Source organism: Prunus dulcis, chromosome 1, assembly GCF_902201215.1.
Source record: "Prunus dulcis chromosome 1, ALMONDv2, whole genome shotgun sequence".
NCBI classification, from domain to species: Eukaryota; Viridiplantae; Streptophyta; class Magnoliopsida; order Rosales; family Rosaceae; genus Prunus; species Prunus dulcis.
This window is the reverse complement of record NC_047650.1, coordinates 31888202-31906668: the sequence shown is the minus strand read 5'-3', so window position 1 is coordinate 31906668 and position 18467 is coordinate 31888202. Positions and strand designations below refer to the sequence as shown.

The window sequence follows — 18467 nt, the reverse complement described above, 5'->3', positions numbered from 1 at the left end:
TAGGCCGAACCCCAAACGGGCCAAACCTAACCGCTTTGTTTGGATTAGTTTCGGGCAAACTTATTTCGACGGTCGGAAATACGATAAAAGTGACTTATTAACTAATGGTCTAGTGTGATTTATATTTAATTCGAGTTCTCCACCGATTATTAATATATAAAAATACGATCAACAAACATTTTCAATTAAGAAATATATAACATGGAACATTCCGCTTTACTAGATGATATTATTTTTCTAAATTATTATTACTATATAAACTCTTTAACCCAATTTAATTAATAAAATCTCCTTTTACATTTTTAGGTAGTTATACGACGAATGTGCCAATTTTGAGTGATCTGCCTTAGTGAAGTGGCATAGAGAAAAGAAGGTAAGGAGATCCTAGCTGAGGATCCGAATCCCAACCATATAGTAATCCCTTTAATGGGCAACCATAAATGGCAGTCATACGAATCCAAAGATTGCAAAATACAAAATGTTACAGGTCACATTCAAATCTCCCTTTAGGGATGCAAATCATGACCAATGTATATGTATCATTAATTGAGAATCTAGGAGATTAGAAGAGTTTGACTGCCAGTGTGTGGAAGGGATGACTATTAGCCTTAAGATTGTTATAAAAGAAGACAGAGAGATCGAGGAGAGCTCGCAGGTTATTAGCACTGTGACCGCTGAGTACATATTTTTCATACTTGTTCTCAAAGACAGAGATGAAGGGCCAGTCAGCTTTTTTCCCTATGCTTATTTTGCTTCTCTTGGTTTTCTCTCTTGGTATATGCATGTCCTTTTTTATATATAATAAATATATTAGGCTTTTTGGTTCACAATCTGAATTCATGCTTGGTTTATGGCTTCACATGTCTTAACCTTTTTTCTTTTTTTTTTGGGGTGGATATTTAGGTAAAATGCAAGGAGAGGCACAAACATGCTCCTTCCCTACTATTCCAATTATGAACTGCTCAAAGCAATCCTGTATCTTAACCTGCATTCAACAATATGGCGGAAACATCAATGGTGGATGCATCGACAACGATACGTGTTGTTGCAATAATTGAAGGAGCACCAAAAGTTAATGGTGAATCTGATATCAATAGTTAACAATAAACCAAGCTCATAAGCTTGAACTCAAATGACATTTCGTTCTTAGCCGGAAGTCTTGTGTCCGATTCCTTCTTTCTCAATATCGTTTGTATCGGATAAAAAATAATGATATTGACAATAAATATTTGGCTTGGTAGCCTGATTCAGTGATTGGAAATCTTTTTGCTCTTTACTTTCTGTGATGTTAGACTTATCCAGAACCAAATACTACGTTAAAACTAGTTCAAAATATCACAATCCAGAAATGGCTGCACCTATTTTAACCAGCGGCCTAGTGCCAATGATGATAAATCCAAAACATTCACAGATAAAGGTCTTATTAGAGGTTACATAAGAAATGCAGTAAGGAAACTCCACAGAGGGAGCGTAGCATCTTATTGATCTTCAAGATTCAAAGAATGATATATATCACTTCTGAGGAGAAACTTCACTTGGGGTTTTGGTAGTCATCTGATCAACTTCACTTGGGGTTTTGGTAGTCATCTGATCAACTGCATGCACTGTGGTCTGAAGTTCCTCCCATATGGCTTTGTACACCATCCTCTGCCTATTTACAGCCGATTGTCCTTCAAAGGATGAAGAGATAACATCAATGCTCACATGCCGACCATCCCCGCTAGCATCTTTTACACTAACCGATTCAGCATTTAGCTGTTCCTTGATTTTGTTCTCCATGGATTGCATGAGGGGGGAGTCGAAAGTGCCAGCATTGTTGAAGTTTGTGGCTCGAGCACTGAATCTCCTCAAACCACCATATTGCTCCAGTCTCAGATTGTTCCTACATTCATTGCTGCTTGCTGTGCTATTCACCAATCTGATACTTTGAGTCTCAAATACCAACTGTTTTTTCCTCAGCCCAGCAAATAAATATGGCAGAGCACGACTTAGTGCCGAGGCTGATAACACGTAAGGACGCACCATCATTGTCTTGGCTGCCATTCTTCCCTTTTTCTACCTCTACCTCCACCCTAGTCGTTGCTCTAAGCTATACTTTTAATCCCACTATTTTCTTACTTAAGGACTCTAAAAGTAATGGGGGCACCTGCAAGAATATGATGGTGCAAATCAAAATTGGAAGGGATAAATCATACGCTAAACTGCAAGTTTGCTAAAGCAAATTCATTTGAACTAAGTCCACTGTAAGTTTAAACAACATCCAATGTTAGAATAGAATCACTTTGATTCCAGCACAGACATCTGCACCTACTCACTTCTTCCAAAACATATGGTATGATTTCAATAACAATTGTCCTACCTACCAATTTAAGTAAAAGTTAGTGCCATATCCCAATTACAAAATCTGATATGAGGAGCTACAAAACCCTCTTAAGCTCCAAAATGATGCAAAAGTATGCAATTTTCCTCATTACCAATACCAAAATAAATTTTCTTTCCGTTTCTCCTTTTGTTCCTGAATCCCTCAGCTAAAATCACATTGCTCCTCAAAACTCAATATCCCAAATAGAGTGATAAGCCTAGCAACTATATTGAATCAAATCTTAAGAACCCATTAACAGAAATAAGCTACAGAAGACGTGACAAACAGTAAGTTCAGAAGAAAACCCCATAAAAGAGTTGAAGAATTTTTTTTATATTGAATCTGTATCAGAATGATATAAGCTCCTGTATTTATGAGTGATGTAAAAATGAGAAAAATAACACTTCATAGGTTTTAATTTTAGAGGCAGAGGCAACGATATAGATAACAAGGGAAAGAGGAAGATAAATTTACTTACTTTGCGGTTCAGCTATGCCGCGATGCGGAGAGATAAAGAGGCACCGGAGAGAAGTTGAAAGTGTAACAGAGAGGCTGACCAAACAAGAGAACGAAAAGGAGCAATCGTTTCCTTAGGGATTTTCAAGGGTAATTCTGTAATTACAATGCAGAATAATAAAATATTTGATTATTTTTTTCTATTATTTTCCTCTTCTTTTGATCTAAGATTGTTTAAATTAATCTAGATCAGATTCAACCCCAAAACTCACTCCAAACTCTATAAATACCCATCCATTTCCCAAATAATCAACCAAAAATATTTTATCTATTTCTCAATTTATTTTTCCTTTATCAATCTCATCAATCTCCTTTCATTCTTGTTGAAGATGTCCCCAAAATCTCAAAGATGTGTGAATTGGAGGCCCGAAGAAGATGAGGTATTGTGCAAAGGGTGGGTTTCTATCAGTGAAGATGGGCCTATTGGCACCAATCAAGCAAGCAACACATTTTGGAAGCGTGTATATCAAAAGTTTCTGAAAAATGATCCGGGCATTAGTGGACCTGAGCAACGAACATATCAAGCCATTGCTTTTTGATTCAAGACTATCAACCAACAACGTTCTCTTTGGAAGACACGATTGACTAAAGCCAATACGAACCCACTAAGTAATCATTCTTATTAAAGCTTTAAATTTATATTTGTAATTTTATTCAACTCCAAACTTAAATTTATTTTTTCATACGTAGGACATGTATGCGAAAAAGATATTTCTTATGATAAAAAGCCTCCAAATAGGCCTTTCAAGTTGTACCATGCTTGGGAAATCTTAAAAGATTGCCCAAAGTGGAACGATATAAATGAGCCTCTCACACAATGTTCTTCTAGAGCTAGTGCAAGTATGGTGAATTTGGATAACGATGCAAACGATATCACCATGCCTAGTCCAAGGCCTGAGGGGCGAGATAAACAAAAGGCTGCAAAAAAAAAAAAGGGAAGATGGCTGACCCTTCTCAACAAACAAGGGATAAGTACTTGGAATCATTGGTTGAGCAAGGTATTGTTTTCAAGGAGGATAGGAGACAAAAGCTCATCATATTGGACAAGTTTGTCCAAGATCAAGTTGATGCTTATGCGTATCAGAAGCAACAAGATAAGGAAGCCCAAGAACAAAAAATAATGTCCATGGATGTGTCCAAATTTACTCCAAGAAAGAAGAAGTATTGGGGGATAAACAAGATAAAATTATGCAAGAACATGCACAAGGTCAACAGTCTACCGTTAATTCTGAAGATAACTAAAGGGACTATTATCCAAGCCCCCACGATGGTGGTTATTAGTTTATTCCTATTGGGTTTCATGTATGGTGAATTTGAAGTATTGTGTGTTTTCTTTTAGAATTATGTTGTGTGTTTTCTTTTAGAATTATGTTGTGTGTTTTCTTTTGGAATAAAATTATATTTATGGAATTTCAATTTTTTTAGGTCAAACTGTTCAAAAAATGTAATTATGAGGTTATTTAAAAAGATTGAATGAAGAAAAGTTATCCATTAAAAAAAAATTAGACTTAAACCATTCTTAAACAATTTAATAAAGCTGAGGATTTAAAATTTGAGTCCGGATGACAGGACCCGACCCAATTTTCGCTTTGGAATCCGAGCCGTATCCTGTGCATGTCCGACACCTGGCGCATGTCGGGCATGAATGACCTTTTTACCCTTCTCTTTCCAAATTCTTTTTAAAACTTCCCTTAGACTTCTGCTGAAAATTCGGCAGAGTCTTCCCTGTATTTTGACCAAACCCAAAGTCTTCCACCTGTCAAACAGTCTCAAATAACACACCAACTGCCAGACTAACTCAACCAACAGGTCTCAACTCCAGTTTCTCATGTTCAACAAGATATCAGAGCATTTCTATACAATTTATAGAACTATAAGAAATTTACAACGAGATCCTACACTTTGGTGGTGGGGCGATACCTGGGAAGATGGCCCGAGTGGTTTCCTTCGTACTTCTACGGCCTGGGGGCGAAAAATAAGGTTAAAATTGTGAGTGGACAAAAATAATGTTCGGGAAAACAATTTAGAACATAATAACCCCCGTTTGAAATACATAGGGATATAAAAGCTATGATTTGATCATAATCAAACTTGAGACATTCAAATAAACATAGATGAATATAATTATATAAATGCTCACGTAATTGAACAAAGATATATCGGTATAACACATCTATGAGTATCGAAGGTACTGATATAAATGAGTGAAACAATAACTGCATTAAAAAGCTTAAAATCCTTTAAAACTGCCACTTAATTGTACCCCTGTAATAACCATCAATTCCCCTGGCAGGTCTCGAGCGTCACGCAGGCTCCCCGAGCCGCAAACTGGCGAAATCAGGGAACTATGATCAGCCTGATCCGCCGGCAAGTCTTGATGACACCAAGTCGACTCGAGCCTCTCTGGCAGGATGCAGGGGACCGTAGTCAGCCTGATCCGCAATCCTGGCAGGTCTCGGGGACACAGAGTCAGCCGAGCCGCAATCCTGGCAGGTCTCAGGACACCAAGTCTGTCGAGCCACAAATCTTGGCACTCACAGTCCGAGCGTCTCCGAAACTCGTGAGGCGAAGTCAAGTGCACTGACATAAACTGAAATCGGACTAGATGTCCGTAGACATCGGTCCAACTCTGGGTAATCACCAAATAGAGGGTGGGTACATGGTGGTCTAAAATAACTATCTCTGATAAAATCTAATATCCTATGTACTCTGGTAAATCTGAGTTAAATTACTATTTTTTGTATCAAGAATCTCCAATCTGTTTATTCAGCTAAATTTTTATAAAAAAAAGTAAAGATATTTCTCAATAAAGTTCATGTTATATCACTTATTCAAGATCAAATAGAAAATATAATTATAAAATCTTTTAAGAAAGAAAAGTCCACTCACAGCTGGTCCGAGCTAGCTGGACCCTTCGAAGGTCCCTTCTGTGGGTTAATTGGACTTCTGGTGCCTGATTATCCAAGAATAATAAATTAATAAACCGCTAAAATAAAAAGAATTCAATTAAACACCCTGCCCCCGGCTCTTAGAAATACGTGCACTCGAATTCAAGTTACTCTTATGCCCAGTTAGCCTTTTAAACACTTAAATCAATTTTGGAAGACCCGACGCTTAACTAAGCGATAACCCACCAGACCGGCCGATCCGGGACCCGTGGGGTCCACGATCTCCGATGGCCAATCTAGGCTTCCTTGAAGGTTCCTTATATAGAAGGAACCATGTTCCGCGAATTTGGTCCGAAACGGACGGTCGGATTGGCCAAAATCGCGTTATCGCTTAAAATCCAAACCCTAGCCCCAGGGTTCGCGATTTCGGAGTATCCGGGACTCCGATTCTCAATCCATCGAATCCTACACTATCCTAGAATCACGTAGACCGACATATCCAAAATTCAGCGCGATCCGACGATTGGAGGACACTGCATCCCAGGATCGCGCGATATGAAAAATTCGTTCGGGGCCCAAACGGACTCCGAATCGAGATCCGTAAAATCCTACGCGCTCGTGACGACACGAGGATCTCAAAACTGTCCAGAATCGCTCCACACCCTCGCCCACTCGCTGCCACACGCGCGGGCAAGTTCGGGTGTCCAAAGCGATTGGGGTTCATCGAAAAATCTCAGAACCAAGACTCCAAACTCCTATCCTAGGTAAAACACCCCATTTGGAGTCACTTTTGTTCTTGGACATACCCCAAAAAGTTGCCAAAAATGGCAGATCACGGCGGGCGAAGTTCAGCCGATTTTCAAATTGAAAATCGAGTAATCTAGAGGTGAAATCGATCTAAACCCAGCCAACCATCAGTTAGAGCACGAAAAATAGCTGAGAAACCATACCTTACTTGATTGATTTGGTGGATAATTGAAGGAGAACGAAGGAGATGAAGTTTTGATGAAAAATCGGCGGAAATCGCCAGTTTCCGACCAATTCCCGGCTGTCCAAGGCCGGCGACGGGTCGAGGAAGGGAGGCGGCGGCGAGGCGGACCGATTGGCACCAACGGCGGAGGTCGCCGTGCCCTGTAGCGGGGGCACGCTCAAACTGAAACAGGGAGGGGGGCGGCGGTCGCAACGGGAGAGAGAGAGAGAGAGAGAGAGAAGGAAGAGATAAAATCTGATTTTTTTCAAATTACCGTTTTGCCCTTTGCGGTATTTTGATCGTATCTTCTTCGTTATAACTCCAATTCGGGTCTACTCCGTGTCTACGGACTCGTTTCGCCGTGCTCTACGCAACAGCGCAAGCGAAATTCTCAAATTCTTTCTCGATCAAAAAGTCAAATTTCCCCCCATTAAAATATGCGAGGGCAAAATCGTCTTTTGGGTGGAATAAAGAAATCTTAATTTTTAGATATTTTGGTTTGGGTTCTTACACCGGAGGGTTGGGAGAAAAAACAATTTGATTCCGGGCAAAACCCAAATAGTTACTTTTTAGAGGGGAAAAATTTGGGTTTAGCCCCAAATGGGTTGGATAAGCCCTAAGCTGTTTAATTTCATGCCAACATGGCTTAACTTGTATACCAGTGGTCTCACAATGGAACCTCCATTACACTTTGGTAGTGTGCTTGTGAAAAACACTCATCCTCTTAGATTATCGCTTGTATTTAAAAAGAAAAATTGTTTAATTTTATCAACTACAAATACAATGGAAATAACCACATCAACTCATAATAGCAACAAAAAAATCCGTTTAAAGAATCGTCGATGGATTGTTTTTAAAGAATTTAGATGGTTAAGATTGGAGAGGAGAAATATGGAGACAAACAATTGCATGGAAGTTTTCTTGTGAAGTAGAAAGCAAGCGTCACAAGGTATGTCGACATAGTAACAAATCCATCAAAATTAGATTTTTTAGGTCAAATTGTTCAAAAAATTAAATTATGAAGTTATTTTAAAAGATTAAATGAAGAAAAGTTAGTCATAAAAAATATTTAAAAAATAGAGTTGCGGACTTAATATTTGAGTGTGGAGGGTTGGAGGAAAAATGGTTTGAATCCGGGGAAAACCCAAATAGTTATTTTTTGGATGGAGGAAATTTCAGTTTAGGCCCCAATGGGTTAGAAAAGGCTTAACATCTAAACATAATATGTTGTATTAAAGTGCACATGGATCATAATTTTAGAGCTTATTAACTGTTTCACCCCCTGGAACTGACACTCGGTCTCACTAAACTAAATTTTCTCATTTAACCCCTTGAATCTCTGAAAATTGCTAAAATTTTCTCATTTTATCACCTTCGTCAATTTCAATCCACAAAACTGTTAAATGTGAGGCGTGACATTAATATTCTAGTAATTTTAGCTCCGTATTATCTTATCTCTTCTCGCTCTCTCTCCCTCTACCTTTATCTTTTCTCCCTTTCCAAACCTAGCCTCCATCGCACCCCACCCCCACCCCCACCCCTCTTCCCCCTCATCTATTCTCTCTTCTCTCTGCCTTTTTTTTTTTTTTTTTTTGCTCTACCTCTCTCTTCTCTCCCCTCCTCTCGCCAAACCTAACCCCCACCCTAAACCTAAGCCTCCATGGAATTACTCAACACACCCAAACCACCACCACCATTCAAAATTTAAAAACAATTCAAAATTTAAAAACAATCCCCTCGATAGCCACTCCCCATATTCTCTATTGGCAGAGAGAGAGAGAGGAGCTAAGATAGATAGATAAAATTACTAGAATGTCTATGTAACGTTAGCACTTTGTGGACAGAAGTGGTACAGTGAGAAAATTTCAGCAATTTTTAGGAATTCTGGGCGTTAAGTGAGAAAATTTTAGTTTAAGGGAATAAAGTGAGACTGAGTGTCCGTTTCAATGGGTAAAATAATAAATAAGCCTAATTTTAGTAAAATTTTCACACTACAATGACATGATCTATACTAACGTTATTATTAATACACCAATAAAATTTTCATCGTTCAACCTATGAGCTGGTGGGTCCCTAACCCTAATCACTTATAAGTTAATGTACCTCGCCTCTCTCAATCACTCACTCTCTTTGGCATACAATTATTACCAAGAGCAAGTTTTCAAGACAAGCCAGATGTGACCTCAAATTTTTCCTACCCACATACACACATTCTAGCTCCCTCCATATCCACCTAAGGCAAAATATTTATTTATCCCTATTTACTGTCCATCGTTCTCTATCTTTCTCGTTGCATTATTAATAGCGTTGATAGAGAAAACAAAAAGGGGAGCATAAAAGTTCCCACCCAACAACTTGGAGTAAATTTTTGGTTTAATTTGCACCACATAATCTTATCAATTCACTTATATTATAATATTTATTTATTTATTTTATCAGAATTTTAATATATTTATTGTTGTTTCATTTGTGAATAATTGGCTTTGTAACTACTTTCTACTTTTTTATGTGTTATAAATAAAATTATTATCGCTTTTAATCCCAAAAAAAAAAACACAATTGTTGTAAATAGTAAGGTGGAGCCCACCACATGTCTACAAAAGGGCTCACCCCCTCATTGTAATCAGATGAATGAGAATGAGAAATATCAGATTTCCAAATTTTCTCTCTATCTCAATTCCCTCTTCAATTTCTCTATAGTTTATAAGACGTTGTCATGCGATATCTCCTTTTATTTCTGAAATTTTTTCAACTCAACACTATGTGGTTATTCCTCTGTCTCCTTTACTGTTATTTAAAGTATGGTGCGGCATTAACGTCCATACAGCAATTTAATTTGTGAATTTACTTTACAGCAAATTAACCTATTTTAAAGGGTGGTGCGGGATTATCGTCCACGCCTTTACTGTCATTTAAAGTATGGTGCGGCATTAACGTCCATACAGCAATTTAATTTGTGAATTTACTTTACAGCAAATTAACCTACTTTAAAGGGTGGTGCGGGTTTATCGTCCACGCCTTTACTGTTATTTAAATGTATGGAGCAGAATTAGTGCCCATACAAGCACATTTACTTTACCGCACATTTAAAGTATGGTGCGGGATTAACGTCCATACAAGTAATTTATTTAAACGGTAAATTTATTTTATGGATTAATTGTGCTGTATGATGAGTTTTTACAGTATACAGATCATGACCAGAAGTTCCTTGATCCTCATCATACATTTACATTAGGACTTGAAGATCCTTGATGATGATATTGATATGAGAGCTGGCAGTCTCTCCGGTACTATATTTGTAAACATGTGATCGGACTTAAGGGTCCTTGATCCCTGACATGTGAATAAGGACCTGGGTTTCCTTAATGATGTAACAGTACCGTATTGGTTAAAAGTGCCGTACACATGAATAATAACTGTACTGGCAAATGTACTGCACATATGAATAGATATGTATTCATGATTGATGAATAGTACTATTCACATGAATAGTGACGTATGCATAAATATTAACCATTTTGGGAAACCGTCACTATATACAAAATGGAACCTGCAGTTCCTTAAACTCATGGATAAACAATTAAATGAGATGCCAGAAGTTCCTCAAAATATGGACAATTATGTAAGGGCTTGAAGTCCCGAAATATGTATAGAAAATTGTAAAAATGTCCATACCATGAGAATATGTGATTTTGGCCTGAAGTTCAAAATCTAACAAGTGTGGAGAACCTAAAGTTCCAAGAGTTAAATGGACAACCTTTGAGGTATTATTGCAAATTTTGGTACACCACAAATTTTCTTGGCATAAGAGAATGATGAATTTAATAAAGTTCGATTTTGTTATAATCGACACCTCAAGGAAGAAATATATTTTGTGAATTCGGTTGTTAAGAATACACCGTGAAATGGATAATATCAGTATAAAAATCAAATGATGAATTGAGGCTCCCCACATATTTTGTTACATCTGGGCCGGAAGCCCATGGATCCAAATATATGAGAGATCCTAAAACTTGAAGTTGTGGGTATATAGTAGTTAATGTTCTTCACTACTATATTGAGATATTATCGTAGCTTTTATTCAATTCATATTTCATGTCCATTTGAAAATGGCGAATAAATTATGAGTTTTGGTTTAACCCAGACCAAAAATTCTGGGCTCACATGCATGGAAATATGAGAGATTTGATGTGGTTATTTGAACCTATAAGGCACAAGGTTCCAGACCGTCATTTTGAAAAGACGTAAAAACCACAGGTGCAAGTTTAAGAACGTGCGCAATTATTATAAAAGGAAATGAGCATACAACAGATAGATTTTTACACCTGCAATGAAGGTGCAGGCCCTGTAAAATCTATAAAATTACATTATGTTCTGGAAGCCTCTGAAGGAAGAGGACGGCGCCTCTTAAGCCTAGCCATGAGCCTCTCATGGTCTCCCAAAATTTTTTCATTTGAGACCTGCAGCATGTCTAGCTTTCTCAGTGTATCTGCAGAGTACGAACTCACCAGTTTCAACAAGGAATTATTCTCTCCTTTGAGTTTCTCAACCTCTTTTTGAGACTCATGAAGCATTCTTTGAAGAGAATAATTTTCAGTTGTCAGCTTCTGAACCTCGTTTGCTCTAACACGCAAACGATCAGCCAAGTTAGAAACAGAAGCAGCACTTTGAATGCTAGAAGCCATTGAGTCATTAATAGCTTCTTCCTCAAACCTCCCTGTCAACAGCATTTCATCCATTGGAATAATGAAATTCCTAGCTACTGTGACAGCAATAGCATCATCCATCATCACAGAATCATTAACTGTGAGATGACGATTTTGGGATACAAAGGATGGACGCCAAACTTTGGCGTCACTAGTTGTTGCGGGAGCATCATTTAAATTGAAATTATTTGGGTTGGAAGAAGATGAAGCCATTTTAAGAAGGTTTCAAAGAAAGTTTTACAGAAACTAAAGTTTCAGAAAATGAAGGAAAGTGAGTTGAAACAAAGTTAAGTTGAAACGCAGTTGCTCAATTAAGTTTTGCAAAGGCAATATCTATAGACGAAAATGTGGCAATTTTTCAGGATTCCAATATCTTCTCGAATCCCCACATTATCTTTTTCTTTCGCAAGAGTCCAAAACTTCACGTGGCCTCTGATAATGCCTGTCGGCACTTTCGGCGTTTTCAATTATTATTTTCAAAGCCGATCTTGCTTTACGGATTTCACGGAGCTACTTTTTCAAAAGTATCCCGAGAATCTCTCAATTTTCCTATGGTTAATTTGAAATTCACCGGTTCTATCTATTCATTGTATTTGTGTATAAATGTGTTACTAACGAAATTTTCTTTGCAGAAGACATCCAGTTTTCCCATACAAAATGATGTTATATCTACTTGTTTTTCTTATCATTAAGCACTTAATATGCCTGAGAAGCAAGACTATCTCTGATCATCCATTCAGGAAGTAAGACTATCCCTGATCATGTTTCTGCAAGATCAGGGAATTGTGAAGGCGACCTTGTGCTCTAATCTCCTGAGGTCCTTCTAGACTAGGAGAATTGAGAGCTTGTTTTCTGCTCCCACCGGCTTCCTTCCTTGATTGATGAGCTGCTTGTCTGCTCCCACCAGCTCTCTTCCCTGATTGCTTACCTTACCTTGCAATCAATATCACAATTTTTGTATCTTTTCTTTCTTTTTATAACTCTCTATTCATAAGAGATTTTATTTCTTTAGAATGAACATCTGAAGAAAGAATCCATGAAGTGATCCTAACTCTGAGAGTTATTTGTTTTTGACAGAGAAAAGAATTGTGATTTTGCTCTTGCAAGATATAACTAGATCATCAGGCGCTACATTATATTTACTGGGCCGATACAAGCATGAATGATACTTGAGAAAAGTTTCTCCCACCTAAGGATGTAAGCAATACTTGTGTTATTTTATGCTTATATACTTATTTGATATTTTATCTTGAAAGGTAACCAAATGGGGAGATAAGTCCATTCCAAAAGAATGGCTTGTATGTATCCATGAATTATTAATGCAAATTTTACAAATTGCAAATTGGATACATTGATAATACACTGCACAAATTAAAGTCTCATAAGAACAGAATATGGGTATAGCAGTGATCAATATGATGCACGCCTGTTGCGTAGCAAATGATGTGGATTGAAGTCCCGAAAGGACAATCCCTTGACATGTCAATATTGATATTGTGCACGCCTAATACGTTGCAAATTGTATGGGTTAAAGTCCCAGAAATTAATTGACATGTATATATATTAATCTGTAGCATGCCTGCAGCATGACAGATATATGGTTCTAAATGTTGCAACTCCCTAAATGGAGATTATCCACGCCCTACTATAACATAACGCTCCATTGGAGGTTATAATCCACATTCTCACATAATAAAAGCCCCCTGCAGTGGCTTGGGTACCCAAAAGGCAAAGAAATGCTTATAATTGATGCATGCGCATGCACATGAGAATGGTGGGATCATGAATTGATGAATGGCAAATTTTGATTTTGGAGTAGCTACTCAAATCATCAATGGGCTGTGTTGATTGGAACCACGTTCAATTATTAAATGTCGACAATATTATTGGCCAAACATGGAATGAGGCAATTCCGTTATAGATGAGAATGAACGTGAAAGAACAAACCCACAGTACGAACCCCAAAATTAGTTAATACTGAAAGTTATACTTGGGTGTTCGGAATAAAAGGGAATGTACCTACTTAGTATGATACAATGTTTCTGGCAGAAACAAGGAATGTTAGGTTTTCTCCATTTATTGCACATTTACGGAGACCAACATGTTATCTTTAAGGGTTATTAAATGCACAGAGCATATCACCTGAAGTGATTCCCTAAAGATGTATACATAGCTGGGTTAAAGCTATATAATGTGTCATAAAGTTTAATCCCTTTAAACAAAATCCTTGAAAGGATTGAAATTGCATAAAGCACGTCCCTGAATGACATGTGCCCCTCTGTACTCAATGTTAATGTACATAAATTGCCTCAGTGAGTATATTGATTATAATGTGTTTGCAACACATTAAAGTTTCTCAAGAGTTCCAGAAATATTTGTCTCGACTGAAAGATCGAGCATTATGCCAACGAGATTATTGCTTATACTAAGAAAGTGTTGAAGCATTTTTATGAGGATTATCCGTTGGACACTTTAAGGATTTTCCGGAAGTATATTGGACCGGACATCGTATTTGAGCTCAACTCCAACTCCATCATTTTGGATGATGTGAGGCATATTTAATGCTATCTAAACATAACACCATATACGAGTATATTTTTGAGTGAATTTACCAATAGCTCTAGTGTTATTAGATATGCGGACTCTGAAAATTCCTATTGTCGCTTACTGGAAAAAGCTAGTCATGAAGTTTTCAGGGGGAGATATTCATCAAAGGGAGCGTGGTTTTAACAAAGACCTTCATACACTGTACTCTTTTTCCTTCATCCAGGTTTTTATCCCACTGGGTTTTTCCTGATAAGGTTTTAACGAGGCAGTGTCGCTCAAGATAGACTCACAGAAGCAGTGTCAACTATGATATTCAGAAAGATGATCAACAGTATGGCTTCAAGATATTTTGCCAAGCATCAGGGGGAGCGTGCTGTCAATAAGAATCTTTACACACTGTACTCTTTTCCCTTCGTGCAGGTTTTTATCCCACTGGGTTTTTCCTGGCAAGGTTTTAACGAGGCAGTGTCGCACGCATGTCAATATACACAGAATTTTATTTTACGCATGGTTATGTACTCTTTTTTCCTTTGACCAGTTTTTGTCCCACTGGATTTTTACTGGCAAGGTTTTTAACGAGACATATTCCGTATCATTTGTGGTCTCCAAGGGGGAGTGTTGTAAATAGTAAGGTGGAGCCCACCACATGTCTACAAAAGGGCTCACCCCCTCATTGTAATCAGATGAATGAGAATGAGAAATATCAGATTTCCAAATTTTCTCTCTATCTCAATTCCCTCTTCAATTTCTCTATAGTTTATAACAACAATGTAATTTTTGACACAAAAAAAAAAAACAGCGTAAGTTGTAACAGTTGCATAACGCCAATTTGTTACGAAATTGAAAGGTCGATCGGAGCGTCATGTAAGGTCCCCACCCACCATTATTGTGGGCCCCACATACACATGCTTCTCACCACGACAGTGCGAAAAAAGCCAAGGCAAGTAAACCTATAAGCAAACGACGACCATCGCCCGTGGGCTCCACCTAAAATTGACAATTGACAGCACACAAACTTTAACTCGGCAATCCTACCTTTTGGCTAAGCTTCATCCACGTATCGCTTCCTCATTGGCCAATCCGTAGATATCCCCAGGCCCACCGGATAGACACACACTTGATCAGAACACACAAAAGAGAGAGAGAGAGAGAGAGAGAGAGAGAGAGTTTCTGTGTGTGTTTTTTATCAGACTTATTACAGCACAGCATCGTTGGGTTATGGCGTCGAAGCTCTGTGACTCGTGCAAATCGGCGACGGCGACTCTGTTCTGCCGAGCTGACTCAGCCTTCCTCTGCGTCAACTGTGACTCCAAGATCCACGCCGCCAACAAGCTCGCTTCCCGCCACGCCCGAGTCTGGCTCTGCGAGGTCTGCGAGCAAGCCCCCGCTCACGTAACGTGCAAGGCCGACGACGCCGCTCTCTGCGTCACGTGTGATCGAGACATCCACTCGGCCAACCCTCTTAGTCGCCGCCACGAGCGAGTCCCCGTGACGCCCTTCTACGACTCGGCTAACTCGGCCGCCAACTCAGCCCCCGTCGTCAAATCTGTCGTCAACTTCCTCGATGACCGTTACTTCTCCGACGTGGACGGTCAAGACGCAGAGACTGAGGTGAGCAGGGAAGAGGCCGAGGCTGCTTCGTGGCTGCTCCCAAATCCGAAGGCAATGGAGAATCCGGATCTGAACTCGGGCGAGTACTTTCTCCCGGAAATGGATCCGTATTTGGATCTGGACTACGGGCATGTGGATCCGAAGCTTGAAGATGCTCAGGAGCAGAACAGTTGCGGTACAGACGGCGTCGTGCCGGTTCAGAGCAAAAGCGTTCAGCCTCAGCTCGTCAATGACCACAGCTTCGAAATTGACTTCTCCGCCGCGTCCAAGCCATACGTCTATGGCTTCCACGCTCAGTGTCTGAGCCAGAGTGTAAGTACTCTATTTTCTCACTAACCAAACAGAAGCTAAATAAATTATTATTGATTTTCAATCGGAGTCTCTGATCTTGTGTTTTGCGGCTCAGGTATCATCGTCGTCTATGGACGTTAGCGTTGTGCCAGATGGCAACACGACGATGACAGACGTGTGCGATCCTTACACCAAGTCAATGAGCGCGGCGGTGGAGTCAACACATCCGACGGTTCAGATTTCATCGGCGGATCGCGAAGCGAGGGTGTTGAGGTACAGAGAGAAGCGAAAGAACCGAAAGTTCGAGAAGACGATACGTTACGCTTCGAGGAAAGCGTATGCGGAGACGAGACCGCGAATCAAAGGCAGGTTCGCTAAGCGCACAGAAGTGGAAATCGAAGCGGAACGTCTGTGCCGGTACGGCGTCGTTCCGTCGTTCTAGTTTTCATCGTAGTAACTTTGTAACCAGAACCAGTAAGCTTTGTATTGTTCGTTTTCGTTTCCACAAATTCTGATCCTAGTTATGTAAATATGGTAAGAGTAAGAGATGATGTATTTTGAACGATCCATGGAAATCTTGACCGTCGATTTTGTACAAGTTTTTAAATATATATATATATATATATATATATATGCAGTGATGAGTTTTGTATTAAGCGTATCAGAATCTGAGTTGCTATTGGTTTATGTGATTCTGAATTCTGATTAGGATTAATTTAATATAATTAGTGAATCAATTAACTATTAATTGGATAAGGTTTGGGCAAGCTAAAGCCTCTGACTCAGACCCGTGACGTTTGTTAGGTGGGAGATGGTGTGTACAAGTTGGTCTCTAAAATGTCTTTCCTAACTTTTTCCTTTGCTAATAATTTTTTAATTAGTTGATCATACTCAAGGAGTCTAGAACAATCAACAAGAATGAAAATTGGAATACGTAAAGAAATAAATGGTCCAAGGCTTTGGGTTATCTTCTAATTCACTTGCAATTATTGTATATCCTGTCATTGTCCGGTGAAGGTGAAGTGTAAGACTGTCGTAAGTTTAAGTGATTAAGAACAGTTATCTCGCACCTGAGGTCTTATATATGAGTAGGAAGAAGATCCTTTCATGCTTTTCCACAGCTTATTTTGGGTTTGGGCCGTAGGATTTAACAAAGAACAGCAACACTCTGTCGGCCCAAACAATGCTGGGCTCAACCCAATGAATGTCGTGGTGAGCTCAGCCCTTATTGCCGGCATGGTCCCGAAGAGCTGCTGCTGGTGTTGATTGTGATGGTCGAAGAGAAACGCCGACGTTTGAGGGGTGGGCATGCATCAGCCTACATAGCCCATCTTGGCTTTATCTACATCTATGCTAGAAAAAGCAGTTAGAGGAGGATGAAAAATGGTGATAGTTATTGCAGATAAAAAGAGAGTTGTTTTATTTAATCTAAGAAATTTGTAAACCGGGTACTAAAATATTTGTTTCCACATTTAGAAACTCATCCGAAGCACAAGCACGTTTTGTTTTAGAGGGAGCAATCATACTTACTTTATTATTAATTATTAATGCTTACATCTACTTTTCTTTTCATTGTATAAACAAAATATTCACTATTGTTGTGAAATGGACGGTATATGTGAGAATATTGAGATGCACGTACAGTAAATAAGACATGATATTTAACGAGGTTCAGCCATGCCGACGTCCTCAAAGAGCAACAACGATAACTTTTCCATTATGTAAAATAATAGGACTACAACTTTAGTGTTTACAATCTCACTAGCTCATTGATTTTTCTCTCTTAGAGAATTTCTCTCCGCTCTCTTCTCTCCCCCTCACTCTCTTCTTTCCTTCCTCTCTGCCCTATTCTCTTTCTTCTCTCAGTTGGTGTGCTTCACTTCTCCTCGACTTATAGCAGTGAAGAGATGAAGCCTTTATATAAACTAAAGGACCTATGATTAGGGTTCGTCATTGAGTCGCCCTAGACCGGCCTGAAATTTTTGGGCTCGAGGCGAGCCTTGTCTGAATTTTTCTTTTTTTGAGTTGGGCCGGGCTGAGATTTCAAAAGCCTTGGCCTGAGCTTGTCTATTGGGCTGAGCCTTGGCTGGCTTTCCGAATCGAGCAGCAGATGGGCCAAGGCCGGTCCTTTTATTTTATTTTTTAATACTTTTTTTAAAGTTTGTTTTATATATCTTTTTATTACAAATTTTTAGACAACGATGAAAAATTTTAACTTATTAATTTATAACAATTAAAGATAGCAAAATTTTAAAACTATATGTTTAAAATATAACAATAAATTTATTAATTCATAAAATTTATTATTTTATTTTGAAAAAAAATTTATTGAGTGCATCACTTTAAAATATGTACATTATTTCTTTTTGTTTATTACAATGGGCTTGTTGCTTTGAATATTTGTATGTCTATAATAATTCTATACTATTATTAGTATTTATCATTTATTTATTTATGGTGGGTGGGGTCGGGCCTAGGCGGGCTCTTGGGCCAAGAATTTCAATGCTAAGCTCAAATTCAACCTTAGAATGGGCCGGATCGAATAGGGCCAATTATCAAATTGGGCCAGATGTTAA

The 18467-nt window shown here is 38.7% G+C and overlaps 2 protein-coding genes across 3 annotated transcripts; one reads left to right on the top strand and one right to left on the bottom strand.

Moving 5' to 3' along the window:
- Positions 1-1254: 1254 nt before the first annotated feature.
- LOC117633231 (protein BOLA4, chloroplastic/mitochondrial) lies at positions 1255-2945 on the bottom strand. Of its 2 annotated transcripts, none has more exons than XM_034367022.1 (3): positions 2841-2945; positions 1580-2146; positions 1255-1546 (listed from the first exon to the last, which is right to left on the bottom strand). In XM_034367022.1, the coding sequence occupies exons 2-3, from the start codon at positions 2041-2043 to the stop codon at positions 1513-1515; spliced, it is 498 nt and encodes a 165-aa protein (XP_034222913.1). In that variant the 5' UTR covers positions 2044-2146; positions 2841-2945; the 3' UTR covers positions 1255-1512. The 2 variants fall into 2 exon arrangements, with proteins under 2 accessions (XP_034222913.1, XP_034222878.1); XM_034366987.1 differs by having other exon boundaries at positions 1255-1554; positions 1588-2146.
- Positions 2946-15113: 12168 nt separating this feature from the next.
- Positions 15114-16521, top strand: LOC117628416 (zinc finger protein CONSTANS-LIKE 4). Its single transcript, XM_034360876.1, has 2 exons — positions 15114-15912; positions 16007-16521. The coding sequence occupies exons 1-2, from the start codon at positions 15208-15210 to the stop codon at positions 16331-16333; spliced, it is 1032 nt and encodes a 343-aa protein (XP_034216767.1). The 5' UTR covers positions 15114-15207; the 3' UTR covers positions 16334-16521.
- The last annotated feature ends 1946 nt before the right edge of the window (positions 16522-18467 follow it).

Bases quoted from the DNA above. Each gene is read 5' to 3' on its own strand.
- LOC117633231 (XM_034367022.1), bottom strand. From the start codon at position 2,043: ATGGCAGCCAAGACAATGATGGTGCGTCCTTACGTGTTATCAGCCTCG. The intron at 1,547-1,579 runs CAAAACCCCAAG...TCAGATGACTAC, and splicing joins GCAGTTGATCAGATGACTAC to CAAAACCCCAAGTGAAGTTT.
- LOC117628416 (XM_034360876.1), top strand. From the start codon at position 15,208: ATGGCGTCGAAGCTCTGTGACTCGTGCAAATCGGCGACGGCGACTCTG. The intron at 15,913-16,006 runs GTAAGTACTCTA...TTTGCGGCTCAG, and splicing joins CTCAGTGTCTGAGCCAGAGT to GTATCATCGTCGTCTATGGA.